Genomic DNA, 21,796 nt, shown 5'->3' with positions numbered 1-21,796 from the left:
GACAGTTTCGCTGTATGTAATCTCATTGAAAGTGACAGTGAAGAGATCCGCAGCAGATTTCGCTGCAAACTCGCACCATGAAATCCGCTGTAGATACGTTATGTGTGAACCCACCTTAGCAGTAAAACAGATAAATAGTAGTGTTGAGTAAACTTGCCAAAGAGCATTTGACTCCCAGTGGCTGGAAAAGTTAGATGCCATCCTGGTGCTGCAAGGAAAACATGGATATGTTCTATTGTTCTATCCATGTTTTCCACAAATCCCTAGAGCATCACCCAACTTCTCTAGCCACCGGGAGTCAAATGCTGAGTGTTCGGGTTTGGCAAGTTCACTAAACACTCATAAATAGTTACCTAATATGATATTCTAAGGGACAACCATTCTGCAATGTTTTTTGAATGGTTACTTTACGATAGGTAAAAGGCTAGTTTTAGTGAAGTTTGAGATTTTTGTATATATATATATATATATATATATATATATATATATATATATATACACACACACACACACACACACAGTGGTACCTTGGTTTAAGAGTAACTTGGTTTAAGAGCTTTTTGGTTTAAGAGCTTACAGTTTTTCAAAATTGTGACTTGGTTTAAGAGCATTGTTTTGGTTTAAGAGCTCCCTGTACTAGCTGGGAGCGCGAGTTGGGGAGGGACATGGTCTATATAGCGGGGTATAAAGCACTGTACTCTGACCCAGGAAGTCTCCCTTGCCTTCCAAATCATAGCAGATCCACTTCAGGCTGGGGCTTACATCAGGAGACAGGACTGTGGAGGTAATCTCTCCATAGCTGTAACCCCTCTCTCCCCGGACAGTGAGTGCTGCATGTATGTACCCACATCTGTACTGCTCAGTCCTTCATGCTCCCTGCAGTCTCTGTCAGTCCTGATGAGTCCATGCTGAGCACACACCCCTTCTTCATTGCTGTCATGTGACCACACAGACCTCTGACAGCAGTCCTGCTTCTTTATTCTAGCATGTTGTACTACGCTACTGCATTATAGGGATCTGCAGTTCCATCCTGTATCTACAAACTGCTGCTGTGTTTCAGGTTTATGCACTTTTTATACATTTTACTCCACATGCTGATTGCTATACTGCACAGTAACCTATAATATCACATATTCAGCTGTTTATAAATGTTTGTTTCATTTGTCTTACATGTTATTCAAAATATAAAATAATTATTTTTGGGGAGTGGATCCAATTGTCTGCATATCAGTGATTTCTTATGGGAAAATTTGCTTTGGTTTAAGAGTGGATTTGGATTACAAGCAAAATCCAGTCCCAGAACGAATTATGCTCGTAATCCAAGGCACCACTGTATATATATATATATATATATATATATATATATATATATATATATATATACACACACACACACTATCTATGTGCAGCTATGATACGGTGTTCTCTTCAGGCTCTTTACACACACATTAGTGGCAGATTACAAGCCACGTTAATTGGCCGTTTTATTTTTGACTAAAAAGGGCTAAAAAAAAATAAAAAAAAAATTGGACTTTTTATGGAGGCAGATTTGCAGAAAACTAAAAATCACACAGCTGAGTAACCACGAGCCCCGCTTGGGTTTCCAGGGGTTTCATATATATACACAAGTTTCTTGACCATGTAAACGCTTTAATCCCTGCAAAGATCAATTTAATGAGTCTTGTGACCTGCGAGAATTAAAAGGGGAAAAATAAAAGCTGGATGCCATTATTTCAGTAGCAAAAACATGACCAGCTCCCAGATAACACGAGGCGTCCTGGCATTTCAAAGGCTCCACGAGGCCAAGAAAAATAATCTAATTGCTATAAAGAGGCTCAAATTACTGACAAATTAACTCATTCATTGCCAGGCACAAACAAGTAGAGCCCCAAGAATCTGGTTAATACTACTGTAATACACATTATGCTGACAGACTGCCATAACACAGAAGGGTTTATAAATCTACAAAAAAACTACATAAACTAAATTGAATGGTTCTGCAGGTGGGAAAGGATCGATCATTCTGGGAAGTATACAAGCTTAAGGGGGGTGAAAGTGAATTTCCAGATGAAAGACCAGCAATACATTGATTTAAAAATAAAATACAAACACAAACATAAATTCTAAGTAAAAAAAAAAAAAAAAAAAAAAAAAGATACATAGTCAAGCAGTATAGCACAAAAAATGTACGCAGCACTCAGAGAAGAAAATAAAGACTGGGTGCCAGCAAGCATGCCGGGGGTCCGCCAGGCAAAGGCGTATATATATTCAAAAAGGCTGCAGCACTCCAGTAGATTGTGGAAAATCTGTGCAGAAATAATGTATTAACATCCCAAAAATGTTGCTGCGGTCAGAATCGTCAGCTTTCTTTGTATTTTTGGGATGTGAATAAATTTCTGCACAGATTTTCCACAATCTACTGGAGTGCTGCAGCCTTTTTGAATATATAGACTTCTCACCAACTAGATATGAGCGCTCTGCATTTGAATACCGGTGGCTGTAGAAGTTGGATGCAGTCCTAGGGAGTCTGGGAAAACATGCCTAAGGCCTATGGCTGTATCCCTGTTTTCCCGTACACCTAAGGCTGCATCCAACTTTTACAGCCACTGGTAATCGAATGCCGAATACCCTTAAAGGAGATCATGGTGCATAGGAAGACGGCAATGGAGGTCTGTGCTCTTAAGGAAATAAAGTCTTGTATTTGTCTCCAATGCAATCATAGGCGGCGACTGGTCTAAAGACCATGGGGGAGATTTATCAAACATGGTGTAAAGTGAAACCGTCTCAGTTGCCCCTAGCAACCAATCAGATTCCACCTTTAATTTTCCAAAGAGTCTGTAAGGAATGAAAGGTGGAATCTGATTGGTTGCTAGGGGCAACTGAGCTAGTTTCACTTTACACCATGTTTGATAAATCGCCCCCCATGTGTACAACACCATGAAGAGGCCCCTAACACTAGGCCATCACACAAGTCCTGCTCCTGAGATTAGAGTATAGGATGGTACAATACAGCAATGGAGCCAAACCACTCTAGTCTTCATTCCACATACACTCACAGCTTGGTGTTACATTGGTTTGGTTGGGGAACCATTGGTACTGTTCATCACCATAACCACACCAGGCTGCATGTTGCTTATCCTACCGTAAGCAGCCTGCACGGCCAAAACGTGCTATCATGCCCTTCAATGACCACATCTGGGACATCACTTGCTTGTCAGTAATCGTAAATAGAGATGCCAGTGGCAGATCTTGAGGATTTGCAAACCAAAGTGCATTCAGTATGGCAGAATGTTTCTCAGACAACCAATATTATGCTAAGGCGTATAAGTATTAGTATTTTTGCATGTGGTACTTGAACATGATATTGAATATAGACTAAAGATCAGGGCGACCAAAGCATGGAGCATTTGATTACTGATAGCTGAAGTTAGATGCAGCCCTAGGGAGTGGTGGATATACAGTCATAGAGCTGTATCCATGTTTTTTTCAGCGACTGGTAATCAAATGCTGAACGCTCGAGTTTAGAAGGACCCAAGCATGCTCAAGGTGCCCTCATCTTTAATAAAGACGTTTGGAATATGTGTTCCCATTTTTTCCTCTTTTGCAGATTATTAAAATGTCTATCGATCATGTAATTTCCATAATTCCTTGACTTTTCCTTCTTGGTGTAACAATTTCTATGTTGAGGAGTGTATATTAAATTTAACTGTGGAGACAGACGACAATCTTAAAAAAAAAAAATGTACAATTTAGAACAATTTGTGGCACTGATTTAAAGTCGAAAGTCAAGTAGCTGATAATGTTCTAAAAAGGCAATAAACACAAAGCCAAATACCTACTATAATGTCTAACAAAATACATTAAAGGACCTACTTATACGCAGAGTAAAAAAGAGATTCAGTGCCCAGAAAGTGAGACCGACCTAACAGATGTAAAGACCTTAGAAAAGGTCAAGAAATGACATTGACAATTATTAAAAAGGACTCTCCAAAGGAATAGAACAAATAAAAAAGAGGTTCATGGGTTTTGAAGATTAGTTTTCACCATGTGTTTAGAATGCCACCCACCCAGAGTCTTTCTGATCTTCTTAACACTTGCGCCCAACAAAACATAACTGGTAGATTTCAGCGGTGCATCTTGGATATTGCCCTTACAAAGTGATTGACGGGTCAAGACAACGCAATAATGGTTTAGGTTCAGGGCTCCAATGCACATGGCATTAATTATTGGCTGACATTTAAAGAGGACACCCACTGGCACAGGGCACAGCAATGCTGGAATTCTAGTACCGTTGGACACACTTCATTTTTTAGCAGGATAATTTTAGTAGGACCTCAGTCAAATTATTGCACTTTTTTTTTTCAAATTGAGATTTTCTTTTAACACATTTTTTATCTATCTTTCCCAAGCTTAAACCTTGAAAAAGACATCATTGATGTGTCGAAACGTTGCATGTATGTTCTAATTTTTCAATAAACCCGAACCTTGGAGTGTTGCAAGACCTCTGTTGGATATCTATCTGTAACATAGGAAAGGTGAGGAGAGGCAGACAATAAGCCCCAATCTTGGTGAGAAGCGTTTCTAGGCTGAACCTCACACGGCTCAAACCATGGTGTGGCCATTTAAATTCATCATCAACCACATATCAAAATGCTGAATGTGCGCACAAAAGATCCAACTAGCCTACCAAAAAAGTGTTTAATATTTCATTACCTGATACCTGGCTATTTTATATGGGCCGATGGTGGGAAGAAGCATTGCTAGGATAACTCACTGCCCGATAATCTGCCCTTGTAAAAGGGTCCAAGTTTAATTGGAAATACAACCTCATCTCACATCCATATTTAAAAAAAAACATCAATACATGATTTAAAAAAAAAAAAAAAAAAAAAAAAAAAAAAAAAAAGAGTGCATTTTGGAAGTATCCCTTTATTAGGTAGCTAATGGATTTTTTAATATGGATGTTTCAAGGCATTGGATGAAAGTTCTAAAGACTTCCTTCAGGTTTACACACGTTCACTATACCTTAATTGCCTGCATGTCAACTGTGCATTAAAAGGGAAGTCCGCAGAAAAATATTTTCACCCATTTGTGCAGTACATCAAAACTTAAATAACATCCCCACATAGTGTAATGAGCAATGCAATGGCCTTGCCGTACTTCTCGTCCCCACTATGGTCACCGAGCTCTTGTAGTTCTTCTAATTACTTTTTCACCCAGACCCATTGTCTAATCATCGATGTAATCTTGGGTTCCGACGTTTCCTCCATCGCGTCACGGATCAGGGCGGGTCTTTTTCAGGGACGGCCAATGCCCCAGCTATGCCCACTAGCAATGAGCCGAAACAGAGCTACATTAATTACAAGATCCCACCCACACTGGTGACATGGGGGCAGTTACATGATCTTACAGGCAGCGCTAGTAACATGTATTACAACGCTTGTAGCCTGTAAAACAGTGTTACCGCTTCTACACCTATACCAACTATTTTCTACTATGGCAGGCTGAAAGGGAGACCTTTAAAGGCAGACACACAATTGAGGGGTAAGCAGTAGAGATGTCCAAACCACCGGTGAGCAAATGTGGCACGCAATACACATGGATGTGGGCTGATCCCAACAAAATAAAGCTTTAGTCCAAATCAAATGCTTTATGGGGGGGGGATAAAAACTTCTTAACCATTTTTAATACCACCGTAGGCCTGTGCCTGTGATAGTCTGTGCTCTTATACAGTAAGCCGCTATGTGAAAATACGCTAATGGTTATCATGAATATATTTAGCAGGACAGTGTTCACTTGGAAGATGTCAAAACAATATTTACAACCACACAAGCGACAGTAAATATTGTTCTATGGGTCACATAGAACCCAACTACTTGAATTGGATGTGAATGAGTAATGTTACATTGTTACGCCAATTTCCAGGGACACGGCCTGAGTCACGGGTAAAACATTTTAATGTACGTCAATGAGTAAAGCAGATTTATTAAATTCTGTTTCCAGCAGTATTATACAATTACATGGTAAAATAACTGCAGCCTTCAAGGTACTGGACAGAACTATAAATCTGATTACATGAAATCTAATAAAAAAAATTCCATTTTCAGAAAATTATTGCATTGTAAAAACTACTCAGAACTAAAGTTTATTACACAACAATTAACATATTTATTGAATTTAGAAGGATAATTTTCAGCCATTATCTCCAGTAATTAAAGAGGTTTTCATAAATGACAGGCCATCATAATGGAACTAGTGGGGCCCCAACACCGATCAGCTGACTGATAGGGCCTTATGCCAGACCTGCAGCCTCTTCATTACTACGAACATTTGGAAGTGGCGTTTAATCTGTCAACTGGCGGAGCTGCCGAAAGTTGGACCCTTTTGAGGACTTATCCTCAGGATAGGTTTTAAACTATTGGCCTCCACGTACTATGCCATACATTTTTTTTGACAAGATTCAAGTATGGAGAAAGCCATAAGCAGGCCATAATTCTTAAGTGGTCTGATACTTGTATCTGGTAGTAAGAGCGGCCAGTACTGTTGGATAGCGGGTAGGGTATAAAAGCCAACTGTACTTTCCCTGGAGATGTACAGAGCGCTATACATCAGTAAAAGAGGGGCTGAGAGGAGAGTACAAGCAAGGAGGCCCGCAAGGCTGTGGCACTTTAGCCTCGCCTCCTTAAGGGCCCTTATACACAGGACGATTATCATGCGAAAAATCGTTAAAAAGTTCGAATTTAAACGATAAGACGTTCTGTGTAATTGCAGGCAAAGATCTAAAAATCGTTCGTATGTCGTTGGTCATTGATTTAGATCTGAACCTAAAATTATCGTTAATCGTTCGCTGTAATTCCACATTTGTTTGCTTAAGTTTCGCATTTTTTCAACAATTGTTCAGTGTAATTGACACATTGTTCATTGTTTTGCTGGGATCAGAAGGAGTAAATGATCATAGTAACAATCGCAATAACGATTGTAGTAACGATCGTAACGAACGATTATCGTTCTGTGTAATATGGTGAACAGTTTCAGGTAAACGATAAACAATCTCGTTTGTGTCCGTTTATCGTTAGTCGTTAAAAATCGTTCCGTGTAATAGGATCCTAACACTTGGGTAATAAAAAAGTAACTTCATAAGTTTGGCCATGACCTTCAGGAAAGGTAAAGATTTCTTTTATACCTTCTTTTAACAGCTATCCAACAGTGTCTGGAGCTTTAGCACCAAATACAGCTGTCAGATTCACTTTAAAGTTATTCTGTACCCACAATCTGCCCCCTCCTATCTGCTTGCACCTTCTTATAGCTGCTTTTAATCCAAGATCTGTCCGGGAGTCCATTTGGTAGGTGACGCAGTTATGGTCCTAAAAAAATACTTTTAAACTTGCAGCCCTGTGTAACATTGGCGTGGCCTACAGTGTCTATGCCCTAGTCTTGCACCTCCCCTCCATTTCTCCTCCCCGCCCTATTCATCATTAGGAATGTCACTGGCAGGAATTTTCTTCATTTGTCTGAAAACTGAACAGGTGCCTTAACGATCCAGCACACGTGCAGTTTTAAGACAAGTGTTGATTAGGAGAAATGCTGCCTGGGGGCATTCCTAATGGTGAAGAGGGCGGGGAGGAGGGACAGAGGGGCGTCGCAGTCCTAGGGCATAGACACTCTAGGCCACGCCAATTTGACACAGGGTTGCAAGTTTAAAAGTTGTTTTTAGGACGATAACTGTATCACCTGCCAAACGGACCCCAGGACAGATCTTGGATTAAAAGCAGCTATCCGAAGGTACAAAAGGTTTGGGGGGAGTCAGATTGTGGGTACAGAGTCACTTTAATGTAGACCTGGTCCCCAATAGAAAAATACAAAAAACAGATATTTATCTAGCCTCAATCCCCTGCAACTTCCTCTTGCCTCCCCCTTCTGAGATGAGTATATATATTTTTTACAGTATATGCCCTGGGAACATACTGTTTTTTTGTTTTGTTTCACAATAGGGCTAGAATACCTCCTTTTTAAGAGTTTTTGTCACTGAGGTTTATTTACTATCCATGCTAGGATCTCCCAAGACCTTGAGAACAGGAATCCCGAAGCTCCTGTTTGAAAAAAGCAGCAGTACCACAAAGTCAAATGCCACTCTGTTCACAAACTATGGGAGTGCCGGCGATCACCATAGGCAACAAATAGAGTGACGGCCAAGTACATATGTGTAGTGCCACTGAATTCAGACAAAAGCTTCAGAAGCCAAATTCCAACGAATGTATAGGGTCTTATCTGTCAGCAGTCTATCCCCTCCCCCCTGCTTTTCTGTGGAACATTCTTCTTATCCTGTTCAAACAACCTTTAGGCTATACACCATTAGGATACATAGAAAAAGGTACGCCAATATACACTCACCGGCCACTTTATTAGGTACACCTGTCCAACTGCACGTTACCACGTAATTTCTAATCAGCCAATCACATGGCGGCAACTCAGTGCATTTAGGTATGTAGACATGGTCAAGACAATCTCCTGCAGTTTAAACCGAGCATCAGTATGGGGAAGAAAGGTGATTTGAGTGCCTTTGAATGTGGCATGGTTGTTGGTGCCAGAAGGGCTGGTCTGAGTATTTCAGAAACTGCTGATCTACTGGGATTTTCACGCACAACCATCTCTAGGGTTTACAGAGAATGGTCCAAAAAAGAAAAAACATCCAGTGAGCGGCAGTTCTCTGGGCGGAAATGCCTTGTTGATGCCAGAGATCAGAGGAGAATGGGCAGACTGGTTCGAGCTGATAGAAAGGCAACAGTGACTCAAATATCCAACCGTTACAACCAAGGTAGGCAGAAGAGCATCTCTGAACGCACAGTACGTCCAACTTTAAGGCAGATGGGCTACAGCAGCAGAAGACCACCCGTTACTAGCATGGTGTACCTAATAAAGTGGCCGGTGAGTGTATACTACAATGGGCTTCTTCGCTTTAATGGACTGCACGCAGTCTACTATTGACCAAGACCATTATATTTCCCCCCAATGCGTACCTTTTATTGTGCAGGGCAAAATTCACCATAAGCACTACAACACCATTCACACACGCTACATAATACTACATGTGCCACTGAAATGCTGGCCCTGTAAAAAGCATTGTCCCGTATTAGTCTTTCTTTAATACAATGGTTAGATGGAGAAGCAACAATAAAATTTATTAACCACGATTGCAGGAGGTGCAGTGTAGTGATGAAATGTACAGGATGGGGGGACGACTGCCTAAATGACATTTTCCAATTAGCTGTAATCAAAAATTTGTAGCTGTCACTTAAAAAACTTTGCAAGTTGTCTCGGAAAAGTAGATTATCTGATCATAGGCCACATCTGTTCTAGATTACGGCTCCGCTGTCAGCGTTCTAAGTGAAGTTTTAATTTAATCTTTTTTTTCGCTTACTTGTTGTTCTACCTTTAATCAATGCCTTGTGAGAGGATCAGCTTTCTATAAGAAACTGTTAAGTATAAAGAAATGTTATTCTAGCATGTTTAGAAAAAAAAATCATAGCTTTAGTTTTTTTTTTTTCTTACCCCCCTCAAATCCCAACCGCAAGTTAATTATGTACAGGACATTCCAAGTTTGCAATTGCCAGCTTGGTTCCCAAGCAATTTTCCAACTACACCGCCTGTAATGGACCCTGGTTACCGTGTACATTACACGATGGTTGTGTTCACCAAACCATTAGGCAATTTGGACAAAGGGTTAATTTTTGCTAAGCTGTGTTCTGCATGGAGGATAATAGCTTGGAGATCCCGAACATAAGCCGAATGGAACAGGAGCTATACAACTACTGGAAGGAGGAACTCTCGAATATCACAGCATTGGTTTTATGCCTTTTTAGAATACACCGAGTTCTTTGTTTGCGTTGATGTTTTAACCAAAACTTTAGTGACATCTGAAAAGAAATTTTGGTCATCATAAATGGATCATGTATGACATATGACAAAGGGGTTGTCCAAAAAACAGAGCGGGTGCTGGCTGACTATTACTCATTTTCCTACTGAAGGAGGAACGTATAACAGTTATTTGTCAGGCATGCGAGAAGCCGTCCCATCAGAGAAGTATTAAAGGGGTCTAGAGACAACAATTAAAAAAAAATAAATAAATAATAATATATATATATATATATATATATATATATATATATGGCTGTGGGTGGTGTAAAAATGAAAGAAGAGATACCTACTCTGGTCCGCTGCAGATACCATTCCAATACTCCAGATACCATTCCAATACTCCAGGTTCCCACCCCTTCCTGGTTCCTGTAATACACGGACCTTACAGGAATTACCCCACATATGCAACCACTGAGGTGGTCACCACTATGGCCAGTCATTGGCTAAGCCAGGCAGTTTTTGTTGGGACAACACAACTAATAAAGCAGTGACGAGTGAGAACCTGGAGCACCAGAACAACAGAGGAGCAAAGAAGGCATCTCTTCTTTTTATTTTTACACCACCCACAGTTGTACTTGTAATTTTTTTTATCCTTTTATTAGATACATGATTAGGCAGAATGCTTCACTAGTGTCCTGTGTGATCATTGTATTTAGTCTTGGATGCCTGTGAAGTCAGGTTCATTTGATGCAAGCGTGTGTCACTTCATACATGTACGTAAATGCAGCCAATATAACCAGAGCGTGCATGTTTACTAGCACAGGAACCGGATCGGTAGCTTACCCTATGGCTGCATATATGTTTTCCAGGACTCCCTAGGGCTGTATCCAACTTTGTCAGTCATCAGAATTCAAATGCCAAGTAAGCAGCGTTGAGAAAGCTTGAATTGTGCTTATCTCTAGTTGCCACCTAATTTTTGGGGTCGTTTTCTGTTCACGCCTTGAGAGGGTCTTTCTGGTTACAAAATATCCCTTAGGGTCCTACAAGACAACGATTAACCACTCACGATAAACAATAGCAAACGAGATTGTTTGTTACCCTGAAATTGTTCACCATATTACACAGAACGATAGTCGTTAGTTACGATCGCTGCTACGATTGTTTACTCCATCTGATCCCACCAAAAGAATGAATGTGTAATTACACTCAACGTATGCGGAATTACAGCAAACAAATGTGGATTTACATCGAACGATTAACAATGATTTTAGGGTCAGATCTAAATCAACGACGCACGAAGAAAACACTGGGAGATTTTTTTTTTCTTATTGGAACATGATCCAATCCTACAACACCCTACAAGTAAAGATGAGTCTCTAATGATACGGTCAGAGGAGAATCTAAGACTACTGCTTTAGGATTGTGTTCATACAAATTTGCTGCTAAATAAACACAAGCAGTAAAATATTTCTTTGTCAAACAGTCGGATCATTGTCTTGAAGACGCTGTAGCTCAAAAGACGGATGAAGGGCGGCTTATTGAGAACTCATGAATGGAGATCTTGGCCTCCGGCCTCTGAATCATATTCATGTGTTGAGAATATCTGTGCAAAACCAGGCAATTTTCTATGTCACAGATAACATGATTATATGAATAAGCCTGTTTCATTCCCGGAGTCATATGATGTCCTCGTAGTCTGTTTATGATGAAAGAAGATCTGTGTGGTAGTCAAGTGTCGCCAAACACCATCCAGCTCATTAAGTTTCATAACAACCTTTTATACCGTGTCAAAATTTGTCAAACCATTTCACATCGCATCTTATTCAATAGTATTAGGGGACAGGAAGCCCTCTGTCTTTGACATGAAGCATGCTACTGTGCTAGGGGTGAAGTAGGCCACCATTCATGTGTCCTCCAAAAACAAATTATCAGGCTAATCCTCACATTACAGGGATGTCAGCTCAGGATATATTCTGATTTTAGAAACGATCAGTGACTAAAAATATATATAAAACCAAGTCTAAAGCTGGCCATACCTATTAGATAATATCAGCCAAACCAGCAGGGCTGACAAACTATCTAGAGCAGGGGTGTCAAACTTGCAGCCCTCCAACTGTTGCAAAACTACAATTATCATCATGCCCAGACAGCCAAAGCTTTAGCTGTCCAGGCATGATTGTAATTTTAGTTTTGCAACAGTTGGAGGGTCAAAAGCTTGACACCTGTGATCCAGTGTATGGTGACCTGCCATCTCTGTCTCAATGACAGATGTCAAGAGAAAAGGATCCTGCATGGTGGATTGTTCATGTCTAATTCTGTTGTTCTTGTTGAGGTGAGTGACCACAAGAGGTGTCTGGAAGCAGCTTTCTCCCTTCTCCCCATGTAGAACGCATGCTCAGTGGAGTTGGGGGAAATCCCAAGACAACTTTGTTGGCAAAATGAGTGTTTGTTAGATATGAGCGAACCAGGTTCGGGTTTGAGTCGATCCGAACGTTCGGTACTTGATTAGCTGGGGCTGCTGAACTTGGAAAAAGCTTTAAGGTTGTCTGGAAAAAATGGATACAGCCAATGACTATATCCATGATTTCCACATAGCCTTAGGGCTTTATCCAACTTCAGCAGCCACAGCTAATCAAATGCCGAAAGTTCTGGTTTAGATCGACTCGAGCATGCTCCAGGTTCGCTCATCTCTAGTGTTTGTTCAACACCTATGGTATGTGTATGTCCCGTTTCATTCTACAATCTAATCTGCCATCAGCCCTAAAGGCAACTACTGGTTATTCTAGTAAAATATAATACACTTACGTGGCAACAACATTTTCTTCATCGCTATACAGAGATTGGCATCCCAATCTAAATTCTAAATCAGTCTACTAGTAGGTTGCAAAAATTTTGGTGGATATTGGAGCATCCATGCATGCAATGCACATTTGTAGGATTTGAACCAAGAACCCTTGTGCTGCAAGATAACTGCGCTAACCACCAAGCAATCACCCTGCCCAAAAGTAGATTTAATTGGAAATGTATACTTTAAATAATGCATTTGCCACCTACATTCTTAAATGGGTTATCCAGTGTTAGAAAAACATGGCCACTTTCTTCCAGAGAAAACACAACTCTTGTCTCCAGTTCAGGTGTGGTTGGCAATTAAGTTCCATTCACTTCAATGGAACAGAGTTATGCTGCGTTTACATGGAACGATTATCGTGCAAATTTGCCCGATAACAATCGAATTTGAACGGTAATCGTACGTGTAAACGCAGCGAACGATCAAACGACGAACGAGAAATCGTTCATTTTGATCTTACATGTTCTAAAATCGTGGTTCTCAAAAAATTTGCAGATCGTTCCGTGTAAACAGTCGTTGCGAAAGTCTGGCCGCCCGCAGCCCGGCCCCCCGCTCATCCGCAGCCCCCTGTGTCGGTTCGATCGCCACCCCGATCGCGACCCCACATCGCCACTCCGATCAGCACTGATTGGCTGAAAAGGAGCTGTTTAAAATTCCCAGCTCTCCTCTTCAGCCAATCAATGCACGGCAGCACTGATTGGCTGAAGAGGAGAGCCGGGAATTTCAAACAGCTCCTCTTCAGCCAATCAGTGCTGCCGGGTGAGCGGGGGGCCGGGCGATCTTAAAACGATTTTTCTGTACGATATATTGTACCGTCTAAACGCTGATCGTTATGAAAAAAAAATTGTTACTCCGACATCGTTAATCGTACAATCAGGCCAATTATCATTTCGTGTAAACCCAGCATTACAAAACCTTACCCAAGAGGCAAGAGTGGCGATGTCTCTGAAAGGAAGTGTATTGTAAGCAGACTGGCACCAAGGAACCAATCAGTAAACGAGTGCAAGTCCTAACAACCCTGAGTATACATGTGTTCCAAAGAAAAAAAAGGACTGAAAAAAATTGGACTGCACCTCACAAATAGCATAAATCAGGAAGTCCACGTGACAGAACGTGTGGGATGTTTTTTCCTAACCTACTGAAGTGATGGCCATGCTGGTTGTATTATACCAACCTCTTGCACTTTCTTGCACTTGCACTTTGACTGTTTGCATTGTTATTATGTACTGATTTACTTGACAGTGTGTTTCGGCACATAGGATTCGGCACAAATTTGTGTTTGGTTATTGTATACATTAACTTGTCTTATAGGATATATTGGTTTATTTATTCATTTATTTATTTATTTATTTTTGGATGGGGATCATGGTCATCACATAAGATATTGTTCAGTGGGTTGCGCTCCACTCGGCCGGATTCGGGCCAGTGGCTTGGTGGTATTTTAATTGCTTTTATGGTTTTTTGTTTGTCCCTGGCATTTATGTAAAATAAAATTTCTATTCATTTATGCTATTTGTGAGGTGCAGTCCAATTTTTTCAGTCCTTTTTTTCTTTGGAACATCTGAAAGAAAGTGGACATATTTTTTTAAATTCTGGATAACTCCTTTAAGGGCATTTACACGGGCTGATTATCGTGCAAAAAAAAAAAATGTTCAAAATAACGTGATAATCTCATGATCGAACTACGAACGAAAATTTGTTAGTATGTCATTAATCACTTCTTTTGAGCTGACTTCAAAAGCATCAATCATTCTGAAATCTTTCAGTGTAAACACTCGTCATTCGCAGTATATACACACACGAACACACCTGCGATCATTCACAGTATGTATATGAATGCAATTACCATCAGAATTGCGATTGCATTAACGACTTTTTATAATGATTTATCTTCTCATCTAAAACGGCTATTGTTCGCTAAACAATCGCTCAACTGATTTATCTGTACATGTGAAAGGACTCTAAAGCCCCTATTACACGGGCCGATTCAGAGGGGCAAGCAGACGCCAACCTGTCAGGTCAGCATTCGCTTGCTCCTCGTTCCGGCCAGCCCATAGGAGATAGCGGCGGTCTGCTGTCATCACTCCTACACGGAGCGCAACAGCAGATCATGGCTAGACTGATCATTTTCACGATTAGATAACATTGTGCATGTCGTCTGATCGCTGTTTTCTATTACACAAAACAATTATCGTCTGTGACGGCCGATAAAGGCTTTGTGTAATATGGCCTTTAGAATGCTTGTAAAAGTCATTTCTAAGCAGATATTTCAGAGCAGATGACAGTTTAGCAAGGAGGGGAGGAAATGTTTGATAACAGGAGAAAGCAGCACTTTTGTCAGATAAGATATATTACAACGTTTCTAATATTTGTTTGTACTACTGATCTACGTAATGTTTGTTGAAACAACAGCGCCTACTTAAGTGCCAGATCATGTCATATGACAGAAAGGCATGTTGCTTAAGGCTAGACAGCAGCATTTACATTATTATGGATCCAGATTAAAAGAACAACTAGTTTGTGAATGGTACAGAGTCAGATGCATCTTATTTCCATCGAAGGTCACATCAGGACATTAAGATCTTTGTTACATTAAGCCGTATGATAGAGCTGGAAAATTCACTAATAATCCTAAGGAAAGTCATAGAACTGTCTGTTTAACCCATAAGACCGGGAAGCCTCACCCAGTGTTGCATTGCATAGGACATCACTAAATGTTCCTCTTCTCCATATAAAGTTGCACACATCAAAAGGCAAACCTAAACATCTGGCAATTACATATACATTCATGCTTTAGTAACACAAGACAAAAAGCGTTCTCTCTACAAGTAACACAATTAGTCCTGACTACTCCATACTCCCCGGGGGAAGAAGGACTCCACAACTGGATAATGTCTGTGGGCACTATTAGTGGAAATGCTTGCTTACATGGCACAGAACATACATTCAAGTACATTATCGGAGGAATGCGGCCGTCCATAGGACTTGATGCGATTACATTTCCTTAGCACAAATGTGAGGTTTTGTTCTGTAGTGGAAAAACTGATGACACAGAGAATTTTATTTATTTGTGGAGTTCCAGTAATTTTCGGAATCTGGTGCCGGCATAGCCTCAAGTGTTCTCAGTCCTCATAACGTTAAAAGGGGTTATCCCAAGATTAAAAGGGATAGGCAGATAAGTACCAGTGGGGGCTGACCACTAGGACACCCAATGATCACAAGAACAGAAGTCAGTTGTAAATGGACTGGCTTGCTCAGCCTTAAACATGAGAGTTGTGGCATTTACCAAAGAGAAGAAAAAAAAACTGGAAAAGAAAAAACTTCCACTAGTCAAAAGTGACTATTTTAGGTTTTAAAAGTGTGTGTGTCCAGAATTAGAAGATTATGGCTGTCTTCTTCACCCTCCATTTACTCCAATGGAAATGAGTTGCAATATCACACCAAAACTGAGGACAAGAGTGGCACTGTTTTTGGACGAAAGTAGCCATGTTTTTGTATTCCTGGACAACCTTTTTAAAAGGTTATCATTACATCTAGCTCCATCTGAGAGACCCGAAGGTTTAGTTCACATCACGTTAAGAGCACTACACTGTAAGGATAGTCAGGAGGACAGTAGGCACATATGATACTGTGCAGGCATACAGTCAGATATATCTCTTAAAACAAAAAAAAATTATATATATTTATTTTCCTGTACCATATGTATACTTTTGGATTATATACACAGTGATGCCTTGGATTAAGAGCATAATTCGTTCCAGGACTGTGCTTGTAATCCAAATCCACTCTTAAACCAAAGCAAATTTTCCCATAAGAAATTATTGAAATGCAGACAATTGGTTCCACCCCCCCAAAATAATGATTTTATATTCTGAACAACATGTTAGACAAATGAAACATGAAACATTTATAAACAGCTGAATGTGTTAGAGTATAAGTTACTGTACAGTATAGCAATAAGCATGTGGAGTATAATGCATAGTAGGTGCATAAACAGCTGCAGTTTGTAGATACAGAATGGAGATGCAGATCCCCATAATGCAGTAGCGCAGTACAACAGGCTAGAATAGAGAAGCAGAACTGCTGTCAGAGGTCTGTGTGGTCACATGACAGCGATGGGGAAGGGGTGTCAGGACTGACAGAGAATGCAGGGAGCATGACATATGTGGGCACATACATGCAGCACTCTCTGTCCGGGGAGAGAGAGGTTACAGCTATGAAGAGATTACCTTCACAGTCCTGTCCCCTCATGCAAGCCCCAGCCTGAAGTGAATCTGCTATGATTTGAAAGGTGAGGGAGACTTCCTGGGTCAGAGTACAGTGCTGTAGACCTTAAAACCAAAATGCTCTTAAACTAAGTTACTCTTAAACCAAGGTACCACTAATATATATATATATATATATATATATATATATATATATACACACACTCACCGGCCACTTTATTAGGTATACCTGTCCAACTGCACGTTACCACTTAATTTCTAATCAGGCAATCACATGGCGGCAACTCAGTGCATTTAGGCATGTAGACATGGTCAACACAATCTCCTGCAGTTCAAACCGAGCATCAGTATGGGGAAGAAAGGTGATTTGAGGGCCTTTGAACGTGGCATGGTTGTTGGTGCCAGAAGGGCTGGTCTGAGTATTTCACAAACTGCTGATCTACTGGGATTTTCACACACAACCATCTCTAGGGTTTACAGAGAATGGTCCGAAAAAGAAAAAACATCCAGTGAGCGGCAGTTCTTGTTGATGCCAGAGGTCAGAGGAGAATTTATATTAATGGTGCCTTGGATTACGAGCATAATTAGTTCAGGGACCGTGCTTGTAATCCAAATCACTCTTAAACCAAAGCAAATTTTCCCATAAGAAATCATTGAAATGGGTGAGCACTGTACAGTAGCACTCTCTGTCTAGGGAGAGAGGGGTTACAGCTATGAAGAGATCACCTCCACAGTCCTGTCCCCTGATGCAAGTCCCAGCCTGAAAAGGATCTGCTATGATTTCCTGGGTCAGAGGGCAGTACTGTAGACCATACTATGCAGACCATGCCCCTCCCCACTTGCCCTCCCACCCAGTACAGGGAGCTCTTAAACCAAAGCAATGCTCTTAAACAAAGTTACAATTTTGAAAAACTGTGAGCTCTTCTTGCAAAAAGCTCTCAATCCAAGTTACTCTTAAATCAAGGTACCACTATATATGACTATCTAATGTGTACGTGGACAGAAGGATTGTGTTGGATTTCAACTACTAAATATTTTTATTCTAGGGGTGATAAGCCGCCACTAGGAGGTGTATAGCAGCGGCTTATAGGGAGAGATCAGCCGCACCTACATCACTTCTAGAATACAGAGATAGGGAGCTGAATTGAGACAAGTGCTAGCCAGTTTCAAATCTGTGTAGAGGACAGGGGACGCCTCAATGACATATTAGGGGATGTTGATTGTAGGGCAAACGCCGCAGGAAGCAGATAAACTACATAATCTGTATGACAACCATATAAAAGGGAGATCATGTGATAAATGTAATGAGAGAGAGAAAAGAAATCTGCCGACAGGATGTGTCTAGAAGAAGAAGTGTATTAGATCCGGCACATCAAAGCCGCACACTGGCCTATATCTAATCAAATCAATAGAAGACATTTAATAAGAAACATAAAGCCGTCCACATGGCTCTATTCACTGACAGGGTAATGGGATTGGTTACACGAGGACACTGAGGCCGACTGTCTCATCAGTTACATGACCCACCACCAGACTGATGAGAACATTACTTACCGGCTAGCCCTATGGACTACCGAGAGCGCTGCTCCTGAGGTCTGTAACTGCACACACACAGGAGTATTCAGACAGTGCTTTATCTATATTGACTTTGGAAACATACAGGGGAAGATTTATCAAAGAGTGTAAAATTTAGACTGGCGCAAACTGCCCACAGCAACCAATCACAGCTCAGCTTTCCTTTTACCAGAGCTGGAAGCTGAGCTGTGATTGGTTGCTGTGGCCAGTTTGCACCAGTCTAAATTTTACACCCTTTGATAAATCTTCCCCTGTATGTTTCCAAAGAGAAAAAGTCACATTTTTTTTGCACAAATCAATAGTCCAGGCAATTTTAAGAAAATTTGTAATTGGGTTTATTAGGCAAATATGGAATTATCTGCATTCAAAACGCCTTTTCCCAGCCCCCCCCCCCTCTCCTTTCTGTCATCCACTGCTCATTATCAGGAAATCACAACTCTTTTTCATCATTCGAGCCTTGTGTAACCTCTGGAGAGGGGAGGGGGGAGGAGGAAGGAGGGAGATTAGTCCAGAGAGCACAGAACAAAGGATTACACAGTGGGACCTGTGTGATAGCTGTATTCAGAGGTCAGAGAGGTCAGTGCTGACCTCAGAGGAGATAGCCCGGTGATGTAGCTGTAAATTAACTCTTTGTTGTCCTGTTTTGGTGCCTCATCTCCCTCAACCCATCCCCTCTTCATAAGAGAACCACGAAGACAGGGGAGAGAGCTTCTAACTGCTTTTTCATGATGCATTATGCATTTTTCGGCTAATAAAACCCAATTATGAAGTTTCTTAAAATGACCTGTACTCTGCAAAAAATAAATAAATAAATAAATAAACAACAGTGACACTTTAAAAACTTGATAGAGATGAATGGCCCTAAGGCTATGTCCACATTACAATAACACAATGAATTTGTCTGTGATCACGTAATTTTATAGCCTCTTGCTTTCTGTTGGGTTATTTACATGGTCCATCTTTTCACGGATCCGCAATCCGTTCCATGAAAGCGGTCGAACATGTCATAACTCAGAAAAGATCACGGCACACATTCCCCCCGGCTCCTGTCATCCCATCTGACAACTTCTCACTTACTCCTTGTACTGGCGGCCAGCCTACATGTTCACCAGAAGTGACGTGGACTATGCTGCCTTCTTCTCCCGCTGCCAGCACAAACCAGCGTAGTCCATGCCACTTATGGTAAACATCTCTGCGGTGGGGGGGGGGGCTGCACTGCTAGGAGATCCGTGCCCGATCTTCCTCAGTTCCTCGCGGTAAGGATCATGGCACGGATCATGTAAATGTGGCCTAAATAAAACCACAGACCCTCATTATCGGACAGAGACCAAAAGAGCGCCATGGAATGTGGTTTCTTTCTCTATGGCATAGTGCTTCAGCTGTGCTATTCCCTATTCCATACAGAGACTGGAGCTGAGTGTAACTGGCATCTGTAGGGGAGGTGAGAGTTTTTTTCTTTTTTTTTTTTTAAACCTTCCACCCCATTGAACACTATATAAAAAAACACCTGTGCCTGGACAAGCTCTCGAACATATCTGCCCACATATGACGGATGCTGCCAGGTTCCTGTATACCTCTGATGCCTCCGTATACCATTGCAGTGTGAAAACCCTGAGAATGTAGGGGTGCCATGCTGTTCTCTAGGTGTTCTGGCCATCACTGTATGAAGTGAAGCTACATTGTTAAAGTGAAGATTAATCAAAGACAATATGAAGGATATATATATATATTTTTTTTTTTTTTAAAGATTCAGATGAGTGGTAGCTATAAGGGACAACATGGGCCCTTCTGCCACCCAGCGCTATACAGAGCAGGGTTCCATCTTATATACAGTATCTGTGGGCTATCGCACAGCGCTATACAGAGTAAGGTCCTGTCTTATATTCTGTACCAGGGGCTATAGCACAGTGCTATACAGATCAGGGACCCTTCCTACCTTATATTCAGTGGGTATAGCCCCCTGGGCATATATACCAGGGGGATATAGCACAACATGGCAGCCTTTGCCCAGTGAGATACTGTATTAATGTACTTTCCAGTTCATAATTCTCAAAAAAAAAAACACACATCTCTGCTTGCTGTCAGTGAGCAGTACTGTTCCTATTCCTCCCCCAAGTAGCGGTCCTTCAGACTGCCTCTCATCACTGTCTTGTTTAGTCTTAGTTTTATAAACTTTTTTACAACTTAACAAGAACAACTTATGCCCCATAGCAGAGATCCCCAACCTGTGCCCCGCCAACTGAAGCAAGGGCATGCTGGGAGATGTAGTTTTGCAACAGCTGAAACACCACAAGTTAGGAATTACTACCCTATACAACAATTATTATAGGGACAGATGATGCCATATTGGTTTGGTATATACCACTGCCACCAGAGGTGAGTGGTAACATAACGTCATGTGAAGCCATGTAACAATCTGTCTTCAATTCTATAAAATGTAAATATTAACTTCTACTAAAGAATATACAAGTCATCAGCATAGACGTGTCATAGTGAGAGGAGGGGGCAACCACCAACTAGAATAACAGAGACCAGACCACACCAAGCTTCAGCACAACCTCCAGCTGCTACAGAACTACAACTCCCAGAACACCCCGGGAGCTGGAGATCACAGCAGATAGAAACCAACGGCTTATAGACCAGCGAACAATTCTTCTCAACCAAAGCGCGCAAAGCATCGCGGGATATGTAGTCCGCTAACAGCTGGAGAGAGGCAGGTTGTTGTGTCACTCACCACATCCCGGGCCTTCCCGCTAAATTCCCCCCGCGGCCGGCTCTTCTTCAGTATATCGGTCTCCGGTAGGGACACCCCGAGCGCTTTATTGCGGGTCTTTACTGTTTTCACGCTGGCTCTGAATAATAAAGTGATGTCAGCTGCCATCTTGACAGCGCCGCGTCATCATCTGTGCAGCTGGGAAATACTTCCGGCGAGAGGACAAGAATAGTTCCGCCTCATAGAGAGGACCTTACACGCATTCCATGTGCGCACATGTGAAGCTGCAATGGTAGGAATTGTGATGTAACTACTGTGAGAATCCTCATTTGTCATCATTACTTTAAATAATATAATATTTAACAAGTGACTAGCTGTGTACAGTGGGCTATCAGCCCCCTAAAAAACATGATGTGAACAGAGCCCAAAGGTTTTAAGGGACCCTGTGTATGGCATTAAAGGGAATCTGTCAGCACCCTGACCCAAGGTGCTGACAAAGTGCATTAAGTTGCAGCTCACTATTTAACGGTACTTTTGCCTTAGATGTCAGTGGGGAGGATGCTGTACAATTTTATTTCA

At 41.3% G+C, this 21,796-nt stretch overlaps 1 protein-coding gene across 1 annotated transcript in view; it reads right to left on the bottom strand.

The window, feature by feature from the left end:
• The window catches only part of STX18 (syntaxin 18), a 112,010-nt gene extending 90,585 nt beyond the window's left edge, over positions 1 to 21,425 (bottom strand). Inside the window, exon 1 of the mRNA XM_069977400.1 lies at positions 21,239 to 21,425. Coding sequence (XP_069833501.1) covers positions 21,239 to 21,385 — 147 coding nt within the window. The 5' untranslated portion in view covers positions 21,386 to 21,425. The remainder of the gene's footprint in view (positions 1 to 21,238) is intronic.
• Between the last annotated feature and the right edge of the window lie 371 nt (positions 21,426 to 21,796).

The sequence above is a fragment of the Dendropsophus ebraccatus genome, chromosome 7 (genome assembly GCF_027789765.1).
Source record: "Dendropsophus ebraccatus isolate aDenEbr1 chromosome 7, aDenEbr1.pat, whole genome shotgun sequence".
Taxonomy (NCBI): domain Eukaryota; kingdom Metazoa; phylum Chordata; class Amphibia; order Anura; family Hylidae; genus Dendropsophus; species Dendropsophus ebraccatus.
The sequence above is the reverse complement of the archived record's forward strand: the minus strand, read 5'-3'. Positions and strand labels throughout refer to the sequence as shown.